We start from the raw sequence: 19,157 nt of genomic DNA on the forward strand, positions 1-19,157 counted from the left end.
ATAATATTTTGTCGCGAAAAACTGTCGGGAGTTTGTATTCCGGAAATTAGCAAACGCTGTACCCGTGTTTACAGCACCGCCTTAGTACCCATCGTTCCAAATTTTAAAAGAGCATTCAGATAGAGAAAAATGGCAATGAAGGCAATGGAATGCCTTATGAACCCCCAGGAATTCGAGGTCGTAGCGACCAGCAGCAGAGTAGGACAGTGTCCCGTTTGGGAAGAAGAGATCAGAAAATATCTCAAAGGGAAAGGATGGCCCCTTTGGAGTGAATTCTGTGATAATGAGGAAACAGGACCCGGGAGTATAGGACATACTTGGTGGGAGAACCTGTCAGAGATCCATAAGAAGAGCATGGGAAAAGCTTGCAAGCCGATGGCAATCGTGTCCTGTCTGGCACAATTGCGAGGCACAGAGGAGGTCGTTCGGACGCTCCACAAAGAGATAGAAGAGAGACATCGAATGAGTACGGTCGATGTTAGTGAGATCGAGAGAGAGAATATAGAATTAAGAAGGAAATTGGCAGCAAAGGACGGAGAGGTGGATGATGCCAAGTGGGCACACCAGTCTGGTCTAGCGCATCTGAGCAGCTTCCAAACCCAATACGAGAAGGCCTATCAGGACACGCAACATGCCGTCCTGGTAAAAGAGACAGAGAAACAGGTAGAGGCATTGCAAAGGCAGTGCAGCGATCCAGAAGCAGCGTTAAGAGCACTCCATGCTGCCACCACTGAGCACAGGCAAAGCTCAGTAGATCATGCAAAATGCCGGAAGCAGATTGCGGAACTTCAGTCTTTGCTTTCAGTGCAAAATGGTTTTCAGAGCACCTTTGGATCCCAATTAGATGAAGAAGACGGCCCTGATTGGCAAGAACTAAATGAAACCACGCAGAGATATGTACAGGGAACAAGTGCGCAAGGAAAGCCCCAAAAGAGAAAAGCACCCCAAACCCCCACAGAGCAGATAGATCAGGCACCCATGAATCCAGTAACCAACCACCGCACAGTAACATCGGAAGGAGACGCGGAATTCCTTTACGCCACCCCCTTAACTGTGACCCAATTACGGGCCGCGTGCGATAAGATCACACTGTTCCTCCCACCTCAGACCCCCACCACTTCTTTGCTAGTGTGAAGCAGCAGGCAACCATGTACGGCCTGGATGAGCGCGAGCAAGTGAAGCTCACAGTTTTAAGCTTAGACCCTTCGGTTGTAGCAGCCCTTCCCGACCCACAGAATGTAGGAGGAGGCACCCTTGCAGAGATGCACATGGCGATCCTAGATGCGATCGGTTATAACAGAGGTGACCCAGTAGAAGGCCTGAATAAGTGCAGGCAGAAGAAAACAGAACACCCCACAGCGTTTGCTGGACGCCTGTGGATCCATTTTACAGCCGTTTTCGGAGAGTTAGCCCACGCTCATTTGTCCCCAGACAACATGGCCAAATGGACCCGCACCCTTATCTCCCATGCCACAGAGGCAGGACTAAAAGCTTGTACCAATTATGAATCCTCGGAAGAAGCGCACAACGAAACGTGGGTTTTAAAAAGTTTGTCCTGCGCCTGGGAGCAATCTGTCCAAAACAAACCCGCTATGAGGAAACCCAAAGAACAGCAGGCAGAGGCAGATATTCAAGCAGTCAAAGCACACCAGAACCCCGCATGGATGAACGAAGGCATGAAAAGCCCCCCACAGAAATCCCAGGAGTGTTATAATTGCGGCCAATTAGAACACTACGCACGAGAATGTCAAGCCCCCCTGAAACAGTAACGGAATCAGCCCACAAATGCCCCCCGAACCAGCAGCGACACCAAAAGCACCAATCCCCCACCCAGGGAACCATATCCAAGGGAGCAATACCCCAGAGAGCCTGCTCCACCTTACATGCCCCAGCGGTCATGTCAAAACTGTGGACAGCCCGAGATTGCAGGAGACCCCCACCACCAGCTAGACTCACCCCCAGATATGAAAGAGAACACCACCCACAGCAGCTACAAGGTCCCAGCTGCCCCATGCAAACTGTGAGCGCTTACCCACCACTTCTCCTGGCAGGGACACCTCAGCAAGGCCACTTCATTTTTGTTTCGCACCTCCTTCCTCTCTTCTTCGGCCACACTACACTCCCTCCATATGCTAGTTACACCCCAGTCCAAATGTGATTTACGATGTCCTTTCTGATGGAACCTGCAGCATGTTTGTTCGTTAATGTTATCGTTAAGTGTTGTGTGTAAACTCGGAAAGTTTTTCACGGCCCCACGTCACCACCCCCTTTGACGCCCAATAGCTGTTAATGGAACAAGTTTGTCCCAGACAATAGTTCAGAGGAACTAGTCTGTTGGCAGAACCCGACTCATAGTTGCTCTCATAATTCGAGAGGCAGCCCCCCACGACGACCACATTCTTATCCGTTCTTGCCGGTTGCACAGGCAGTGGAGAAACGGCATTAGTCTCCACCCTGCCTGAGGACCCCCCCCCACCCCCACCCCGGTCAACAACGCTTGGGTAGAGCACATACGGCATTGATCACCGTCCTACCCGGGGATTCCATCCAACTGTTACCCGCCGCGGCCCATACGCACCCCATTTTTGGCTCATTATGTTCAAAATTCTTTTGTTTGGTTTTGGCAACCTATGGTTGCCTCCCTCTGCTATTTACATCCTCAAACACTAGGATGGTAAATCACACAGGCTGCGAGACGGCTCGCAGTACGGCAGTATTTTCTTAGATGTCTAGTCCAAATTTTCGGTTTAAAAAAAATAATAATAATAATGAGGGAGTCACACATGGTGACCAATTATAAAGGGAAATTGGCACTAAAGACAGACATGCTAACGTTCAAGATATTAAACAAGATAGTAACAGAAACTATGCTTGATTTACAGAATTCCAGAAGCTCCAGGAAGAGAGAAGAGACGAAAAGAAGAGAAGAAAGAAGACGTCATATGTGTTTTTCGTCGTTATTGTAATTTGTATCCAGTTCCGCGCGAATGTGAACCCCCTGACCCCAACCCCCCCGGCCGTCAATGATTCACTTCCCCATAGCACCCAGAGCCCAGTGACAAGTAACACACCATCATGATGTGATAGGTTTATAACATGCTACTCCCTTTCATACGTAATTGAATCCCTTCTAGTACTGGCGATATTCTGCAGCATCGTGCAGACTACCCGCATGAGGAAATGGCGAAGGAGAGCCTACCGCTCTCGCACCCCGGTATACAGGATGAGATCCCCTATTTTCGGTTTTCACCAGACCCCCCAAAACCCTTGATCTACAATAAAGGACATTCGTTCGGCGTCATTTTGTGAATAAAGACAACTGAGAGAATGTAAACCTCTGTGCTTGACTGCCAAGCCAGAGAAACTTGTGTTGCTGCTATTTGTACATTTAAAGTGTTGTAGATTATTTTTGATTGTTTGAGTGAGGATAGTTTATTGAGGATAGTTAGAGGTACCGTTTTTTTATGCTGTTATGCCTGTTGTGACATAGCGCCACTTAGAACTGTCAGTTAAAAATTTCTTACATAGTTATGGTCAGTGTAGAGGCCATGGAAGAGTGCTCGCTGGGTCAGGGAGTGAAGACGACACAGTTATGTGATCCTTCACGCTACGCGTTAGGGATCACAAGGAGGGTGTGTAGCCACCTGGGTTGGTCACTTCCCGACTTAAAATGGAGATCTGCAAAGAATGCAGGCAAATTCAGTCAAGCCAGGAGAAACAAGCAGGTGCAAAGTTTCCTATGTATTAGAACTTACAGAAACCCAGACAGCACTGAAACCAACAGCCATCTGCATACTAATGAGCAATCCCAGAGTACAATTGAAACATTTAAGGTGAATAAGGCCAAGCCAGACTCCTCAGCGCCAGCAGGAGCCAAGACAAAGGAAGGCCAACAGACATTTAGGAACCGCCCAGCGATCAGGGAATGGCTCCAGTATTGGAGAAATCGATCCAAGTGATCGGAACGTAGTCCAATCACTTGGAACCAGATATGGGGTCCGCCCTGTATGGCGCGAAGCCCCTGGGGACTATAAAGTAGAGTCCCCAAGTTCAATTCGTCCTTCTTGGCAGGGTCACTCAGCAGCTCGAACCAACCCCTGACAGTGACCTGCCTCGCTGCCGCATCAACCAAGTAAGTCTCCAGTCAACGCACGCTACGAGATAGGCACTCCTAACTACCAGTCCATACCAGCTTTTGAATCCTGCAGACTCAGAATCGAACGAAAGGCCATTTGTTCCCCTGATCTGGTGGGCCAGTTCCGAAGCTAAGTATAGGCCTTTTAGTGTTAGAGATAGTCTAGTAAGTAGAGTTTTATGCATGAGTAGTGATTGACTGTGTATAATAAATGTGTTTTGATTTGAATCTTACTAATTGGTATGTCGAGTTATTGATCAGTACTTGAACTTGAACCTCGTGACGGTATCATAAAGATACCTGGCGATTCTCGAGCAAAGGTTATAGAAACAGAGCAAATTAAGTAAGGACACAACGAGCAACGAATTAAGAGCCAACCAAAGTTAGCAACATATCCCAGGGACTGTAACGTTCCACTTGAACCTCACTAATAAGATTGAAATGGATGCAAATCATTTCTGAGCAGGTTCTTGCCGTTTCTGGGTGAGAACCTGATTTCGCCAGGGGAAGCAGGCCAGAAGACTCGCACCTGTTTGACGCCAGCAGAAATCCCGTTTTGGCCTCACACCTGATTCAACGGACCAGCGGAAATTCCGGCTAGGACTCACGGCCCCAGAGAATTTACCTCAACTACTCCATGTGATATCATGTACCCCATTCTAATCACTATCTGGGGTGTGAAATTTCTCCTGAATTCTTTATTGGAATTATTAGTCACTATCTTATATTTATAACCCCGAGTTTTGGATTCTTCCACAAGTAGAAACATCTTTACCTACCCTATCAACCCATCAATAATTTTCAAGACCGTTACTAGGCCACTTCTGCCTTTTGTTTTCCAGAGAAACAATTTCAGCTTTTCTGAAATTAACATAACCTCTCAGTTCATTTTTTATTCTTTCATGGAATGTGAACTATTGCTCTTCCCTATCTGCCCTAGAGAAGGTACTGGCGAACAGCCCTCTTGAACTGTTGTTCCATCTGCTGTATGTACACCTACGGTGCTGTAAGAACGTTTGTTTTGACTCAGCAACAGTGCAGGAATGGCAAAACAATTCCAAGTACAGTACGGGCAGCATGGTAGCACCGTGTGTAGCACTGTTGCTTCACAGCTTCAGGGTCCCAGGTTTGATTCCTGGCTTGGGTCACTGTCTGTGTGGAGTTTGCACATTCTCCCCGTGTCTGCGTGGGTTTCCTCCGGGTGCTCCGGTTTCCTCCCACAAGTCCCGAAATATGTGCTGTTAGGTAATTTGGAAAACCTGAATTCTCCCTCTGTGTACCCGAACTGGTGCCGGAATGTGGCGACTAGGGGCTTTCCCAGTAACTTCAGTGCAGAGTTAATGCAAGCCTACTTGTGACAATAAAGATTATTTTTTTTTAAAAGTCAGGGATGGTGTATAGCTTGGAAGGGAGTTTGCAGGTGGTAGTGTTCTCCATGCATCAGCTGCCCTTGCCCTACTCAAGTGATCTCTGGATCCTGGGTTTGGAAGATGTTGTCCAAGGAGCCTTGTTTTTGTTGCTGCCGTGCACCTTGTATGTGAAAATCAATGTTGTCATTGTGTATTGGCAGTGGAAAGACTGAATGTCTATGATGATGGATGGAATGCTGATTAAGCAGGCTGCTTTGTCTTGGACAATATATATTTGTTTTATAATCTTTATTGTCACAAGTGTTTCTCCAGCCTCATTTTTCAAGTGGTCCAATGTCTATTTTCGCCTCTCCCTCTTACCTTTTACATATTGAAAAAAACTCTTCCCACCTTCTTTTATATTACCAGCTAGCTTACACTCATATTTCATATTTCTCCCCCTCATTGCTTTTTTAGTTGTTCTGTGCTCGCTTTTAAAAGGCTTCCCAATTCTCTGGCTTCCCACTAAGCCTTGCCACTTTGTATGCTTTTTCTTTTATGCTGTCCTGAACTTCCCTCGTAAGCCATGGATGCCTCGTCCTCCCCTTAACATGTCTCCTCCTCCTTGGGATGAATTTCTCTTGTGCCTCCCGAATAACCCCAGAAACTCCTGCCATTGCTGTCTTCCATGCTAGGCTCCATTTCCTATCAACTCTGACCAGCTCCTCCCTCATGTCTTTGTAGTTACTCTTATTTAATTATAATACCATTACATCTGATTCCAGCTTCTCCCTCTCAAACTACCCTATCATATTGTAGTCATTGCTCCTCAAGGGTTCCTTTACTTTAAGTTTCCTAATCAAAGGATGGCACGTGGCGCTGCGGTTAGCACTGGGACTACGGTGCTGATGACCTGGATTCGAATCCCGACCTGGGTCACAGTCTCCCCATGTCTGCGTGGGTTTCACCCCCACAACCCAAAAGATGTGCAGATTAGGTGGATTGGCCACGCAAATTGCCCGATAACTGGAAGAAAAATAATTGGGTACTCTATAAAGTTTTTGTAAAAGTTTCCTAATCAAGTCTGCCTCATTACACATCACCAAATCCAGAATTGCCTGTTCCCCAATAAGCTCTGTCACAAGCTGCTCCAAAAAAACATCTCCTAGACATTCTACAAATTCCTTTTCTTGGGATCTACTACCAACCTGATTTTCCTGCATATTGAAGTCCCCCATGATTACTGTAATATTGCCTTTTTTGTATGCCTTTTCCATCTCCTGATTTATTTTCTGTCGCACATTCTGACTACTGCTAGGGGGCCTGTACATAACTCCCATCAGGGTCCTTTTACCTTTGCGATTCCTCAACTCTACCCACACAGATTCTATGCCTTCTGATTGTATCGATTTAACTTAATTCCTTACTAACAATACAACCCCACCCCCTTTGCCCATCTGCCTGTCCTTTCAATGGGACACATATCCTTGGATATTTAGATCCCAGCCCTGATCCTCTTGCAGTCACGACTCTGTGATGCCCACAACATCGTACCGGCCAATTTCATTTCAATGTGCGCAACAAGCCCACTTACCTTGTTCCGTATACTGCGTGCATTTAAGTACAACACGCTCAGTCCTGCATTGGCCACCTCCCTTCTCATACTGGTCATCTTTTTTGCTCTGCCCGAGGTTAGATTCTTGCCACCTTCGATACTCTCCGTTCAATTACGTGGTCTGGAAACATTACTAACCTCTCCTGAGCCCTTGGATCCTTTAACTAGTTGAAAGTCTTCATCATTAACTTGCACTTCTACCCTCTCCTTTAACTTTGATTTTCTAATTCTCCATACAACTGAACCTCTCTCTCTCTCTCCCCCCTCTCTACCCCCCCCCCCCCCCTACCCCCCCCGACCCATCATTTACTTTAAAGCCGTATCTACTGCCCTAGTTATACGATTCGTCAGGACTCTAGTCCCAGCATGATTCAGATGAAGACTGACCATCGGAACAGGTCCTCTCTTCCCCAGTACTAGTGCCAATGTCTCATGAATTCAAACCCATTCCTCCCACACCAATCTTTGAGCCATGCATTTACCTTATTGACCCTGTGCCAATTAGCTCAGCAGCAATGCGGAGATTATTACCTTTTTGGTTCTGCTTTTTAATTTAGCTCCTAGCTGTTCATACTCCCTTAGCAGAACCTCTGTTCTTGTTCTACCTATGTTGTTGGTACCTATGTGGACCACGGCTACTGGATCTTTACCCTCCCACTCCAAGTTCCTCTACAGCCCAGATGAAATATCCCGAACTCGAGCATCTGGTAGGCAACACAACCTTCAGGATTCTCGATCCTGGTCACAAAGAGCAGGATCAGTGGCCCCAATTAAGTCACAAGTTCTTTCTTCTCCCCCTACTTGAACGGCTCCCTGTACCACGATGGTGCGGCCAGTTTGCTCATCCTCCCTGTGGTCCCTGTTCCCACCCGCACAAGGAGCAAGAATCTCGAACCTGTTGGACAGGTTCAGGGATTCTACAATGAACATAAAGTTAGCAAGCAGGGACAGCACAATTTTAGAACAGCGAATGCCTTGTTGGCGTTATTGCAAGGGGACTGGAGTACAAGAGTAAAGAAGTTTTGCTACCAATGAATAGGGCCATGACAAGATCATATCTGAAGTACGGTGCATAGTTTTGGTCTCCATACGAAGAGTGGGTATACTTGCCTTGGAGGTAGTACAGCGAGGGGTCACTAGATTGATATATGGTGTGAGAGGGTTGTCCTATGATGAGAGGTTGAGTAAAGTGACCTCGTACTGTCTGTAGTTTTGAATAATGAAAGGTGATCTAATTGAAACGGACATGATTTTGAAGGGGCTTGACAGGTAGACTATAAGAGGTTATCTATCTCCTCTGGACTTGGAATCTAGAACACAGGGGCACAGCCGCAGGAAAAGAGGTTGCTCATTAAGGACTGCGATAAGGAGAAATGTCTTCATCATAGAGTATATTTAAGACTAAGGCAGACAGATTTTTGATCTCTCAGTGAAAAAGTGAAGTTGAAAGATATCAGTCATGATCACAGTGAACGGCAGAGCGGACTTGAGGGACAAATGGTCTCCTTCTGCTCCTAATTATTGTCATTTTCTAAATTAAACCAAATAGCCAACTTGAGCAATGGAACCTGTAACAAAAAAAAAAAACGTTCTTAAAAAATGCCCAATAATCAAAGTCAAAATTTAGCACTCTTGCTTGAAAAACACTTGTTTGACCAAGTACTAAAGAAGCAAGCCTTAGTCAGGCTCCTACTCACTGCAAAGCTGCGAGCTCAACCTGTTGTTCTTTGCAAACTCCAAAGGTTTTGAAGGAAATCCTTCACACATGCACAGGATTATCAGGGAAAACACACGCTAACCTATGAGGTCAAAGAGATCATGTTCAGAATTCTACACAGCATCTATCCTACTTAAATTACTAGTTGGGTATTCCAGAACAGTGCTTAAGACAGCAACTCAACAAGAGACAGGTGGTCAATTATTCTTTACTTGTGAAGTGGGCAGTCTCTCTAAAGCAATGTTTTTCAAACATTTTCCCCCTGGGACCCACTTTTGCCAACCGGCTGACCTTTGCGAGCCACGTGCCGACCTTCACGAGCCACGCTGGCCAATCTTCACGAGCCATGCTGGCCAACCTGCGCGACATACAACACATTTGCTTACCTTTAATGCAAAAGGGGAGCCTGCTTGGTCCTCACGAGCTCACTCTTATCCGTTCACAGGGGGAGAGGGCAATGAACATATCAGGTGCAGACTCCAGCCAGGTCCTTTGTGCCGCCTTCATCTTTGTGAAAAAGTAGAGTCCATCCTGACACATGTCGGTCGTCATGAAGGGCAATAGCAACAGAATGCTCATTTTGCTCAGCACTGGATACTCCTGGGAGATGCTACTCCGGAATACTGACAACCTCATGTGCTTCTGGTGTGGTTTCAATGTGCTGTCACAGGTCAGGGACAATCATAGCCTTTTCATTTGGACAGTAAGAAGTCTTCCAACACCAGGTTAAAGTCCAACAGGTTTGTTTCAAACACTAGCTTTCGGAGCACTGCTCCTTCCTCAGGTGAATGAAGAGGTATGTTCCAGAAACATATATATATATGTTTAGATATATATATATATATATATATATATATAGACAATTTCAAAGATGCAAGACAATACTTATGCGAGCATTTGCAGGTAATTAAGTCTTTACAGATCCAGAGAGAGGGATAATCACAGGTTAAAGAGGTGTGAATTGTCTCAAGCCAGGACAGTTGGTAGGATTTCGCAAGCACAGGCCAGATGGTGGGGGGTGAATGTAATGCGACATGAATCCCAGGTCCCGGTTGAGGCCGCACTCCTGTGTGCGGAACTTGGCTATAAGTTTCGGCTCAGCGATTCTGCGTTGTCGCGTGTCCTGAAGGCCGCCTTGGAGAACGCTTACCCGGACAGAGACTGAATGCCCTTGACTGCTGCTGTGTTCCCCGACTGGAAGGGAACATTCCTGCCTGGTGATTGTCGCGCGATGTCCGTTCATTCATTGTCACAGCGTCTGCATGGTCTCGCCAATGTACCACGCTTCGGGACATCCTTTCCTGCAGCGTATGAGGTAGACAATGTTGGCCGAGTCGCACGAGTATGTATCGCGTACCTGGTGGGTGGTGTTCTCACGTGTAATGGTGGTATCCATGTCGATGATCTGGCACGTCTTGCAGAGATTGCCATGGCAGGGTTGTGTGGTGTTGTGGTTGCAGTTCTTGAAGGCAGGGTAGTTTGCTGCAAACAATGGTATGTTTGAAGTTGCGCGGTTGTTTGAAGGCAAGTAGTGGGGGTGTGGGGATGACCTTGGCAAGATGTTCATCTTCATCGATGACGTGTTGAAGGCCGCGAAGAAGATGTTGTAGCTTCTCCGCTCCAGGAAAGTACTGGACGACGAAGGGTACTCTGTTGGTTGTGTCCCCTGTTTGTCTTCTGAGGAGGTCGGTGCAGTTTTTTGCTGTGGCGCGTTGGAATTGTCGATCGATGAGTCGAACGCCATATCCCGTTCGTACGAGGGCATCTTTCAGTGTCTGTAAATGTCTGTTATGCTCCTCCTCGTCTGAGCAGATCCTGTGTATACGGAGGGCTTGTCCATAGGGGTTCCTCCCTGTCTGCCGCGAGACTGATGGGGTCCATTTTGGTGGTGGTGCAGAAATTGAGCCCTCTGCTGAGGACATCAATAAGTTCCATCCCACCATCAGACTCACCATGGACTACTCTCCAAAATCAGTTGCATTCTTGGACACACTCATCACCATCAAGGACGGTCACCTGAGCACTTCGCTTTACCGCAAGCCCACAGATAACCCCACGATGCTCCACTTCTCCAGCTTCCACCCTAAACACATTAAAGAAGCCATCTCCTATGGACAAGCCCTCCGTATACACATGATCAGCTCAGACGAGGAGGAGCGTTACAGACACTGAAAGATGCCCTCGTACGAATGGTATATGGCGCTCGACTCATCGATCGACAGTTCCAACGCGCCACAGCAAAAAACCGCACCGACCTCCTCAGAAGACAAACACGGGACACAACTGGCAGAGTACCCTTCGTCGTCCAGTACTTTCACGGAGCGGAGAAACTACGACATCTTCTTCGCAGCCTTCAACACGTCATCGATGAAGATGAACATCTTGCCACGGTCATCCCCACAGCCCCACTACTTGCCTTCAAACAACCACGCAACCTCAAACAAACCATTGTTTGCAGCAAACTACCCTGCCTTCAGAACAGCGACCACAACACCACACAACCCTGCCATGGCAATCTCTGCAAGACGTGCCAGATCATCTACATGGATACCACCATTACAGGTGAGAACACCACCCACCAGGTACGCGGTACATACTCTTGCGACTCTGCCAACGTTGTCTACCTCACACGCTGCAGGAAAGGATGTCCCGAAGCGTGGTATATTGGCGAGACCATGCAGACGCTGCGACAACGAATGAACGGACATCGCGCGACAATCACCAGGCAGGAATGTTCCCTTCCAGTCGGGGAACACTTCAGCAGTCAAGGGCATTCAGCCTCTGATCTCCGGGTAAGCGTTCTCCAAGGCGGCCTTCAGGACGCGCGACAACGCAGAATCGCTGAGCAGAAACTTATAGCCAAGTTCCGCACACGAGTGCGGCCTCAACCGGGACCTGGGATTCATGTCGCATTACATTCATCCCCCACCATCTGGCCTGGGCTTGCGAAATCCTACCAACTGACCTGGCTTCAGACAATTCACACCTCTTTAACCTGGGGTTACCCCCATCTCTGGATATGTAAACACTTAATTAACTGCAAATGCCCGCATTCTAAGCATTGTCTTGCATCTTTGAATTTGTCTATATATATGTTTCTGGAACATACCTCTTCATTCACCTGAGGAAGGAGCAGTGCTCCGAAAGCTAGTGTTTGAAACAAACCTGTTGGACTTTAACCTGATGTTGTAAGACTTCTTACTGTGCTCGCCCCAGTCCAACGCCGGCATCTCCACATCATGGTTTTCAATTGGAGTCAGCTGTAAGTTAATAACTGACTCTGGGGTCTCAACCTAAAAAGGAATTTTGCACACAACACTGCTCTTTCAAAACCTGAAACTTCCCCTCTCACTCGCTAGTACTTACCTGCATACAACATACATGGACTTTTCATTCTTATTTGCATCGGCACAATTGACAAAAGTACACCTCGAGAAACCATCTTTATGCTGCTTTATTTCGAGTTAAAAGTTTCTTCTTTGTGGGCTAATAACCAGTGGCCCTGGAGCTCTGTACAGAGGTAATACAAGCACCGCTTTTGTCCTGTCCTGGACTCTCCTGTGCAGCTCTCTCCAGCAGAATCAGTGGAGAGATCCTGGCCAGTAGGTATACTGTCTATTTGTGTCTCTGGCCATTTCTTACTTGTAAGAAAACGATTCAGCTTGGCAGTCCTCTTGTTTCGCTTGCCAGCAGCCAGAAAATTGACGAACCTCTCCACCGTGATTTGGCACCAAAAGCACATGTCAAGTGTATGTGCAGGCACAAGACCTGCTCACTGCTGCCGCTTCTGGCTAGAAGACTGCACACAGCCTCCTTTTCTTATTTAAAAGGTGGCAGCGGCCACCATTCTCAATAAAAATGTCGGTAGCGGACGTTGGGCGCTTCTACCAGGATTGGGACTACCACAGAACCTTGCAACCTGCCCACAACCCACCCACAGGTTGCGATCTGCACTTTGAAAAACCCTGCTCCAAAGCAAGAGCCTTCATTGCTTCATCTCAACACTAGCCTACGAGTGCTTAGGCTGCATGTTGTACTCCCACTGCACATACATTGAGGCCAGCCAAGCATGGACCAAGGACTAAATTTGGGAAATATACAAGCTACATGACTCGGTACATCATCAAATGGTACAATGAGTCTCTGAACCAAGTCTCTGAACCTCGGGGAAAGAGAGGAGAACACCAGCTCCAGACAGTGCAACTGGCCATAATCAAGTAGGAGGCTGAGCACAGTTGGACTTCCACAAGTACAGATCTACTACAAAATATGCCAGGACACCAATGCCATGCAAAAGCAAATACAATGTAAAGGCTTTCAATCACATGTCAGCAAGCAACACAAATATGAATATTACGTGGGGCTGAACGATCTGCCAGGCAGCTGTGCTCATACAAGTTAGCAGCTACATGACTCATGTAGGGACCCAAGATCTTCCAGGGAATAAGAAACAACTGACAAGTAAATTATAACTGCACAGCAAAGATTATTTGTGCCACGGAGCTTGACAACAAAAGTTGGATGCTTTGAAAAGATGAAACATTTACTCACCTGCTGAACTTCTGTTTCTCCATTGGAAATTTTCTCTGTGTACACAAATGAATTGTAGATAGTCTGGAAATAAAACAGAGTAGGATAGGTAAGAGGAAGGTTACATAGGAAAAATTAATTCAAATTCAACATCAGGGTTGTCAAAACAGCAGCCCTTTAACCCCAAGTAACTTTAATCCTATTTAAATATGGGCCTGAAACTTGTGAAGGAATTACGTTCAAGAATTGTAGCCTCGTTGCAGCCTAAATCCGAACTCCATAGTCTATGAATATTTGCAATTTCAGGTCTCTACAAATTATGGAATATGGATTTAAACATAATAAATGTCCTCTATGTGGCCTCTGAATACAATAAAGCTCCAATACCCTAACCAATATATTATTTTTGTTTTCATTACATTTTCTCCCTCCCTCCCGAAGGTGACAACTCGCACTGCGGTATGTTGTCATACGTGATGACTGCCATTAAGTATCTGAATCAAGTGACATTAAGGGGCTGGATGCGGGAATAATGTTCCCGATGTTGGGGACTTCCAGAACTAGGGGGTCACAGTCGAAGAATAAGGGGTAAGCCATTCAGGACTGAGATGAGGAAGAACTTCTTCTCTCAGAGAGTTGTGACCTTGTGGAATTCTCTCCCACAGAAAGCTGCTGGGGCCAGTTCGTTGAATATATTCAAGAGGGAGCTGGACATGGCCCTTGTGGCTAAAGGGATCAATGGGTATGGAGAGAAAGCGGGAGTGGGATACTGAATTTGCATGATTATCCATGATCATATTGAATGGTGGTGCAGGCTCGAAGGGCCGAATAGCCTACTCCTGCACCTATTTTCTATGTTTCTATATACACAGTTAGTTGAACTACACCAACTGCTATACTGGCTACGGGAGCTAAATAGGCTCATTTTTATTGCAATATGCTCTGGATTGTACTTGGTACCTTTCAGGCTGCAACTCCGCAAATCCCAGACTGTTCCTTTATTTCACTCACTCCCCCTGCCCTTCGGAAAATCTAGGAAGCTTTCTGCGAGTGTTCTTAATGTATAAATATGAATATACAAAGAAGTACGAAAAGGATCTAAAGAGGAAAGTATACAAATAAAAGCCTCCAACCAAATATGAGTCACATAGTAAATCTTTGCAGTGAAAAAGAAACTATATAGAATATGATTTTGTTTTTTTTAAAACATATTTTTCTATATAACAGACTGTCAGAATGTTTTGGAACTAAATACAGTGCTTCCTTTTGAAAAGAAAAATTTACGTTTTCTCTTCTCAGTTTAGCCAGGGCCACCATTTTAAAAATGAAGACCCTAAAAGGCATTGGACTGGGGTGGACACAGTAAGAAGTCTTACAACACGTGGCGCAGTGGTTAGCACTGGGACTGCGGCGTTGAGGATCCGGGTTCGAATCACGGCCCTGGGTCACTGTCCATGTAGAGTTTGCACATTCTCCCCATGTCTGCGTGGGTTTCACCCCACAACCCAAAGATATGCAGGTTAGGTGGATTGGCCATGCTAAATTGCCCCTTAATTGGAAAAAAATTATAATTGGGTACTCTAAAACATTTTGTTAAAGAAGTCTTACAACAGCAGGTGAAAGTCCAACAGGTTTGTTTGGAATCACTAGCTTTCGGAGCGCAGCTCCTTCCTCAGGTGAATAAAGAGGCGAGTTCCAGAAACACATATATAGACAGTCAATGATGCAAGATGATACTTTGAATGAGAGTCTTTGCAGGCAATTAAATCTTTACAGGTCCAGGCGGAGTGACTGGAGAGAGGGATAATCACAGGTTAAAGAGGTGTGAATTGTCTCAAACCAGGACAGTTGATAGGATTTTGCAAGTCCAGGCCAGATGGTGGAGGAAGTGAATGTAACGCAACATGCATCCAAGGTCCCGGTTGAGGCCGTACACAAGTGTACGGAACTTGGTTATCAGTTTCGGCTCGGCGATTCTTCATTGTCGCGTCCTGAAGGCTGCCTTGGAGAAGCTTACCTGAAGATCAGAGGCTGAATGCCCTTGACTGCTATTATGGGCCAGGGTTTAGAGAACCCCAAAGTATATCATGGAGTTCACCTAACCCACAACTTTAAATAGATTTTGGTTATGGGGAGCACATGGGCCCACTTTACAGGTGTGGTGCAATAGAATGCTAAAGTATGTTTAAAACAAAACAATGTTTATTCTATGAATCCAGTTAACATTTTATAAACACACAGTAAACATCTTAACAACTACAAGCACTGATACTTTCCCAAATACAATATTCTGTAGGTGACTCTTAATAACTTCCCAAACAACATCCATAAGTTAAATCCTTTTTAAAATAAAGACAGCAGGTTTAAATGCTCTACAGAAACAGGTATTACTTTGAAATCATCAATGATCTGGAGACATTCTTTAGCTTGTAGAGAGAAATCATTATACAGTTGCTTGCTTTGAATGCAGCTCTCCACCTCTGAAAAAAACAAAAATACATTGCAGCTGCCAGCTCAAAACGAAAGTGAAAGACAGACAGCCCAGCTCCACCCACACACTGACATCACTGCAGCTATTTGATAAACACCCATTTCTTAAAGGTATATCCACCTGACACTGCTCTTGACAGAGGTGAGAGAAACGCACCTCTTCATTCACCCGAGGAAGGAGCTGCGCTCTGAATGCTAGTGATTCAAAACAAACCTGTTGGACTTTAACCTGGTGCTGTAAGACTTCTTACTAAAAGAGTTAGGTGGTCCCGTTTTTCTTCTTTGGCAGTCATTCGGGAATTAGGATGATTTGTTTCCACTCTGGTTTGATGGCTTCTGACATGTCTGATGGGTCCAGTACACAATCCGCAGACTCAGTTACATGCATTGTTTGAAGAGATGAGAAGGCGAGTTGTTTGGAAGTTTGTGCACTCCCTCTGACTCCTCCACTGGACCTCTGCATGATCCCTAAAAGGCCTGATTCAATCGGGATGCTTGACCTATTCGGGGGTGCTTTGAGGACATCCATAAAGCTTTTCCACTATCCTCCTAGGAGTCCCCTGCTGTAACCGAGTTCCAAATAGAGCAGTTGCTTCAGGAGTCTGGTGTCAGGCAAGCAAATGACATGGCTTCCTTAGCAGAACTGATTTTAAGTGATTAGCACCTCAATGCTAGCTACGTTTGTTTGGGAGAGGACACTACAGTTACTTCTTTGTGCTTTGGGGAACCTGCTGCATGTTCTCCACGTACAATAACAGAAGAACTAGGAACAGGTGTAGGCCACTGGCCCCTCAAGCCTGCTCTGCCATTCAATAAGATTGTGGCTTATCTTTTTGTGGACCTGCTCACCATAACCATTAATTCTTTACTGTTGAAAAATCTATTGATCTTTTCCCTAAAAACATTTAACAAGGTAACAATCCCTGCTTCCCTCAGCAGGGAATTTTGCAGATTTACAACCCTTTGGGTAAGTTCCTCCTCAACTCAGTCCCAAATCTGCTTCCCCTTATTTTGAGGCTATGCCCCCTAGTTCGAGTTTCACCATCCAATGGAAACAACCTCCCTGATTCTAATCTATTTGCTTCATAATTTTATATGTTTCTATAAGATCCCCAATGAGTCTACTCAAGTCTCTTCTACTCAGTATCCAAAGCATATACAAGAATGGGGATCGCTGCTGCCTGGTAAACCATGACCTTAGTCTTGGGTTTGCGATCCTGATCCTCAATACTTTTGCCTCAGTCAGCCAAAGGCTGAACTGGAACATTGGAGCTGATGATAAATGTCTGCATTCATCGGGAAGAGGCTCCCAAGATATGGAAAATGGCCGATGGTCTTAATCAATATGGGCAAGTGTTCTGCTGCAGGAGAAAGTTGCAAGAGGACCTAAGTTTTCTGGGTGTTTAGTGAAAAGGCCGATTTTCTCAGATGCATCAAAGGAGGAATCGACAATGGCCTGGAGCTCTATTTCTCAGTGAGCACACATAGGCGTCATCTGCATGCTGGAGCTCAATGACTGAAGCTGGAGTGACTTAGGCTTTAGCTTCCCATCTGTTCTGTAAACGTTTTCCACATTTGTGGGTAGATTGTTGGATTAGATGCCGTATTGCAGCAAGGAACATGGAGAAGAGGGTTGATGCAATGACACAGCCTTGTTTGACCCCAGTTTTGACCAAGGTAGTGTCTGTGTGGTTTTGTTGGCGAGGATCACAGCTTCTGCTCCTGATCATAATATTCAAAAGAGAAATTCCTCTGCTGTTTTCTGATATTATGGCGTATTACAGCTTCACTATCCCATTATGAACTTAATGAATCAATTTTAACGACCATCAGTCATCCCTTCCTCCTAAACGGGCCTTTAAAGATCAGCTTGGTATAACCATTATTCCTCGATATATATCATCTTTTCTCCCTCTTCCAGTAATTCTTGTTGCATCCTGCTTTAACCGTTTACCTAGGTTTCTGAATTTACATAAATCATTATTTAGGTTACAATTAGAATGTGGTGTCCTTTTTAGTTCTCGGGAATGAGAGACAACTTATGGTGAGATGCAAGTGAAACTTGAGCTCTTTTCATTAGAGAAGGTTACAAAGGACTCGAGCAGATTTCAAAGGGTTTTTAAAACATTAAATAGGGTAAAACATCTTTCACTTGTCAGTGAAGTGGGTAATTAAAGAGCATAAGTTGAAGATTGCCACCAAAAGACCGAGGGGAAACTCAGGGTTGCGAGGACATGGAATGCCCTCAGAAATGTTCTGAAAGCTTCCAGTAAACAAAATTGCTGAAAAGGAAAAATTTGAAAGGATATGGGAAAGGTCAGTGAAATCGGACCATTTGGTTGGCCCTTCAGAAAGCTGCTGCATGATGTACTAAATGATTCTTTTCTGTAATTTTTAATGTACTAGTTTTCAAATGTGGTTTGCGAATCAAATTTACAAAAATAAAATTGATTAGGGCAAATGCTCCATTAAGTAACCCAGAAAAACATTCAGTTTTAACAGCTTTGTGTGTTTAAGAGTAAAGACTACTGTTCCCTTAATGCAACTGCAGAGCAGTCAAAACGTTACATACATCTCCTTCAATGAAAAAAAAAGGAGTCTCTAAATTTTACATGGGTGAAGCTACATTTTCTCCCACATCATAGGGGCGACACAGTGGTTATCACTGCATTGGGTATCTGTGTGGAGTTTGCAGTTCTTCCAGTGTCTGCGTGGGTTTCCTCCAGGTGCTCTGGGTTCCTCCCAGTCCAAAGATGTGCAGGTTAGTTGAATTGGCCATGCTAAAATTGCCCTCAAGTGTCCAAAAGGTTAGGTGGGATGCTCCTTCGGAGGGTCGGTGCAGAAGATGGGCTGAATGCCTTCCTTCTGCACTGTAGGAATTCTGTGATCATATCTCCTACACTTGCCACCAGCAACACAATGCATTTTAGGGAAGAGCATAGGGACCCCATGCCTGCCCCATGGAAGTTTGCAAATCCACACACGTCATGAGTGTGCCCACTGGTGAAAATCTTCTATGAGATGACCTCTGAACTGGCCTCCTCTATGTCTGTTGTCAGAGGGACTGCAACAATGTTAGGCTAGCAATCTGACCAAGAGAGTTAGGTACTGCAGCAGGCAGGCAAGCATGAAGGGGAGTGTGAGTCAACATTAACAAAAGAGGCCTGAAGCTGGTTGGGCCAGTGTGGAAACAAACCCCATTTGCAAGAGTGGTGGTGGACAAATTTACAATTTTTCATCCCCATGGCTCCATAACTGGGGCTGAGAACTTCCAGCTTTGATGGCCACTCATTCTGCAGCTGGGAAGCTACTTCGAATGAG

The 19,157-nt window shown here is 45.6% G+C and overlaps 1 protein-coding gene across 3 annotated transcripts in view; it reads right to left on the reverse strand.

Moving 5' to 3' along the window:
* Nucleotides 1-19,157, reverse strand: part of cachd1 (cache domain containing 1) — a 262,478-nt gene that overhangs the window by 147,387 nt on the left and 95,934 nt on the right. For all 3 annotated transcript variants that reach the window (XR_011948199.1, XM_072511136.1, XM_072511134.1), the window contains exon 2: nucleotides 13,368-13,430. Coding sequence is in view for 2 of the 3 variants with exons in the window: in XM_072511136.1 (XP_072367237.1) it covers nucleotides 13,368-13,430 (63 nt within the window). In the remaining variant the exon portion in view is untranslated. The remainder of the gene's footprint in view (nucleotides 1-13,367; nucleotides 13,431-19,157) is intronic.

Source organism: Scyliorhinus torazame, chromosome 7, assembly GCF_047496885.1.
Source record: "Scyliorhinus torazame isolate Kashiwa2021f chromosome 7, sScyTor2.1, whole genome shotgun sequence".
Classification (NCBI taxonomy): Eukaryota; Metazoa; Chordata; class Chondrichthyes; order Carcharhiniformes; family Scyliorhinidae; genus Scyliorhinus; species Scyliorhinus torazame.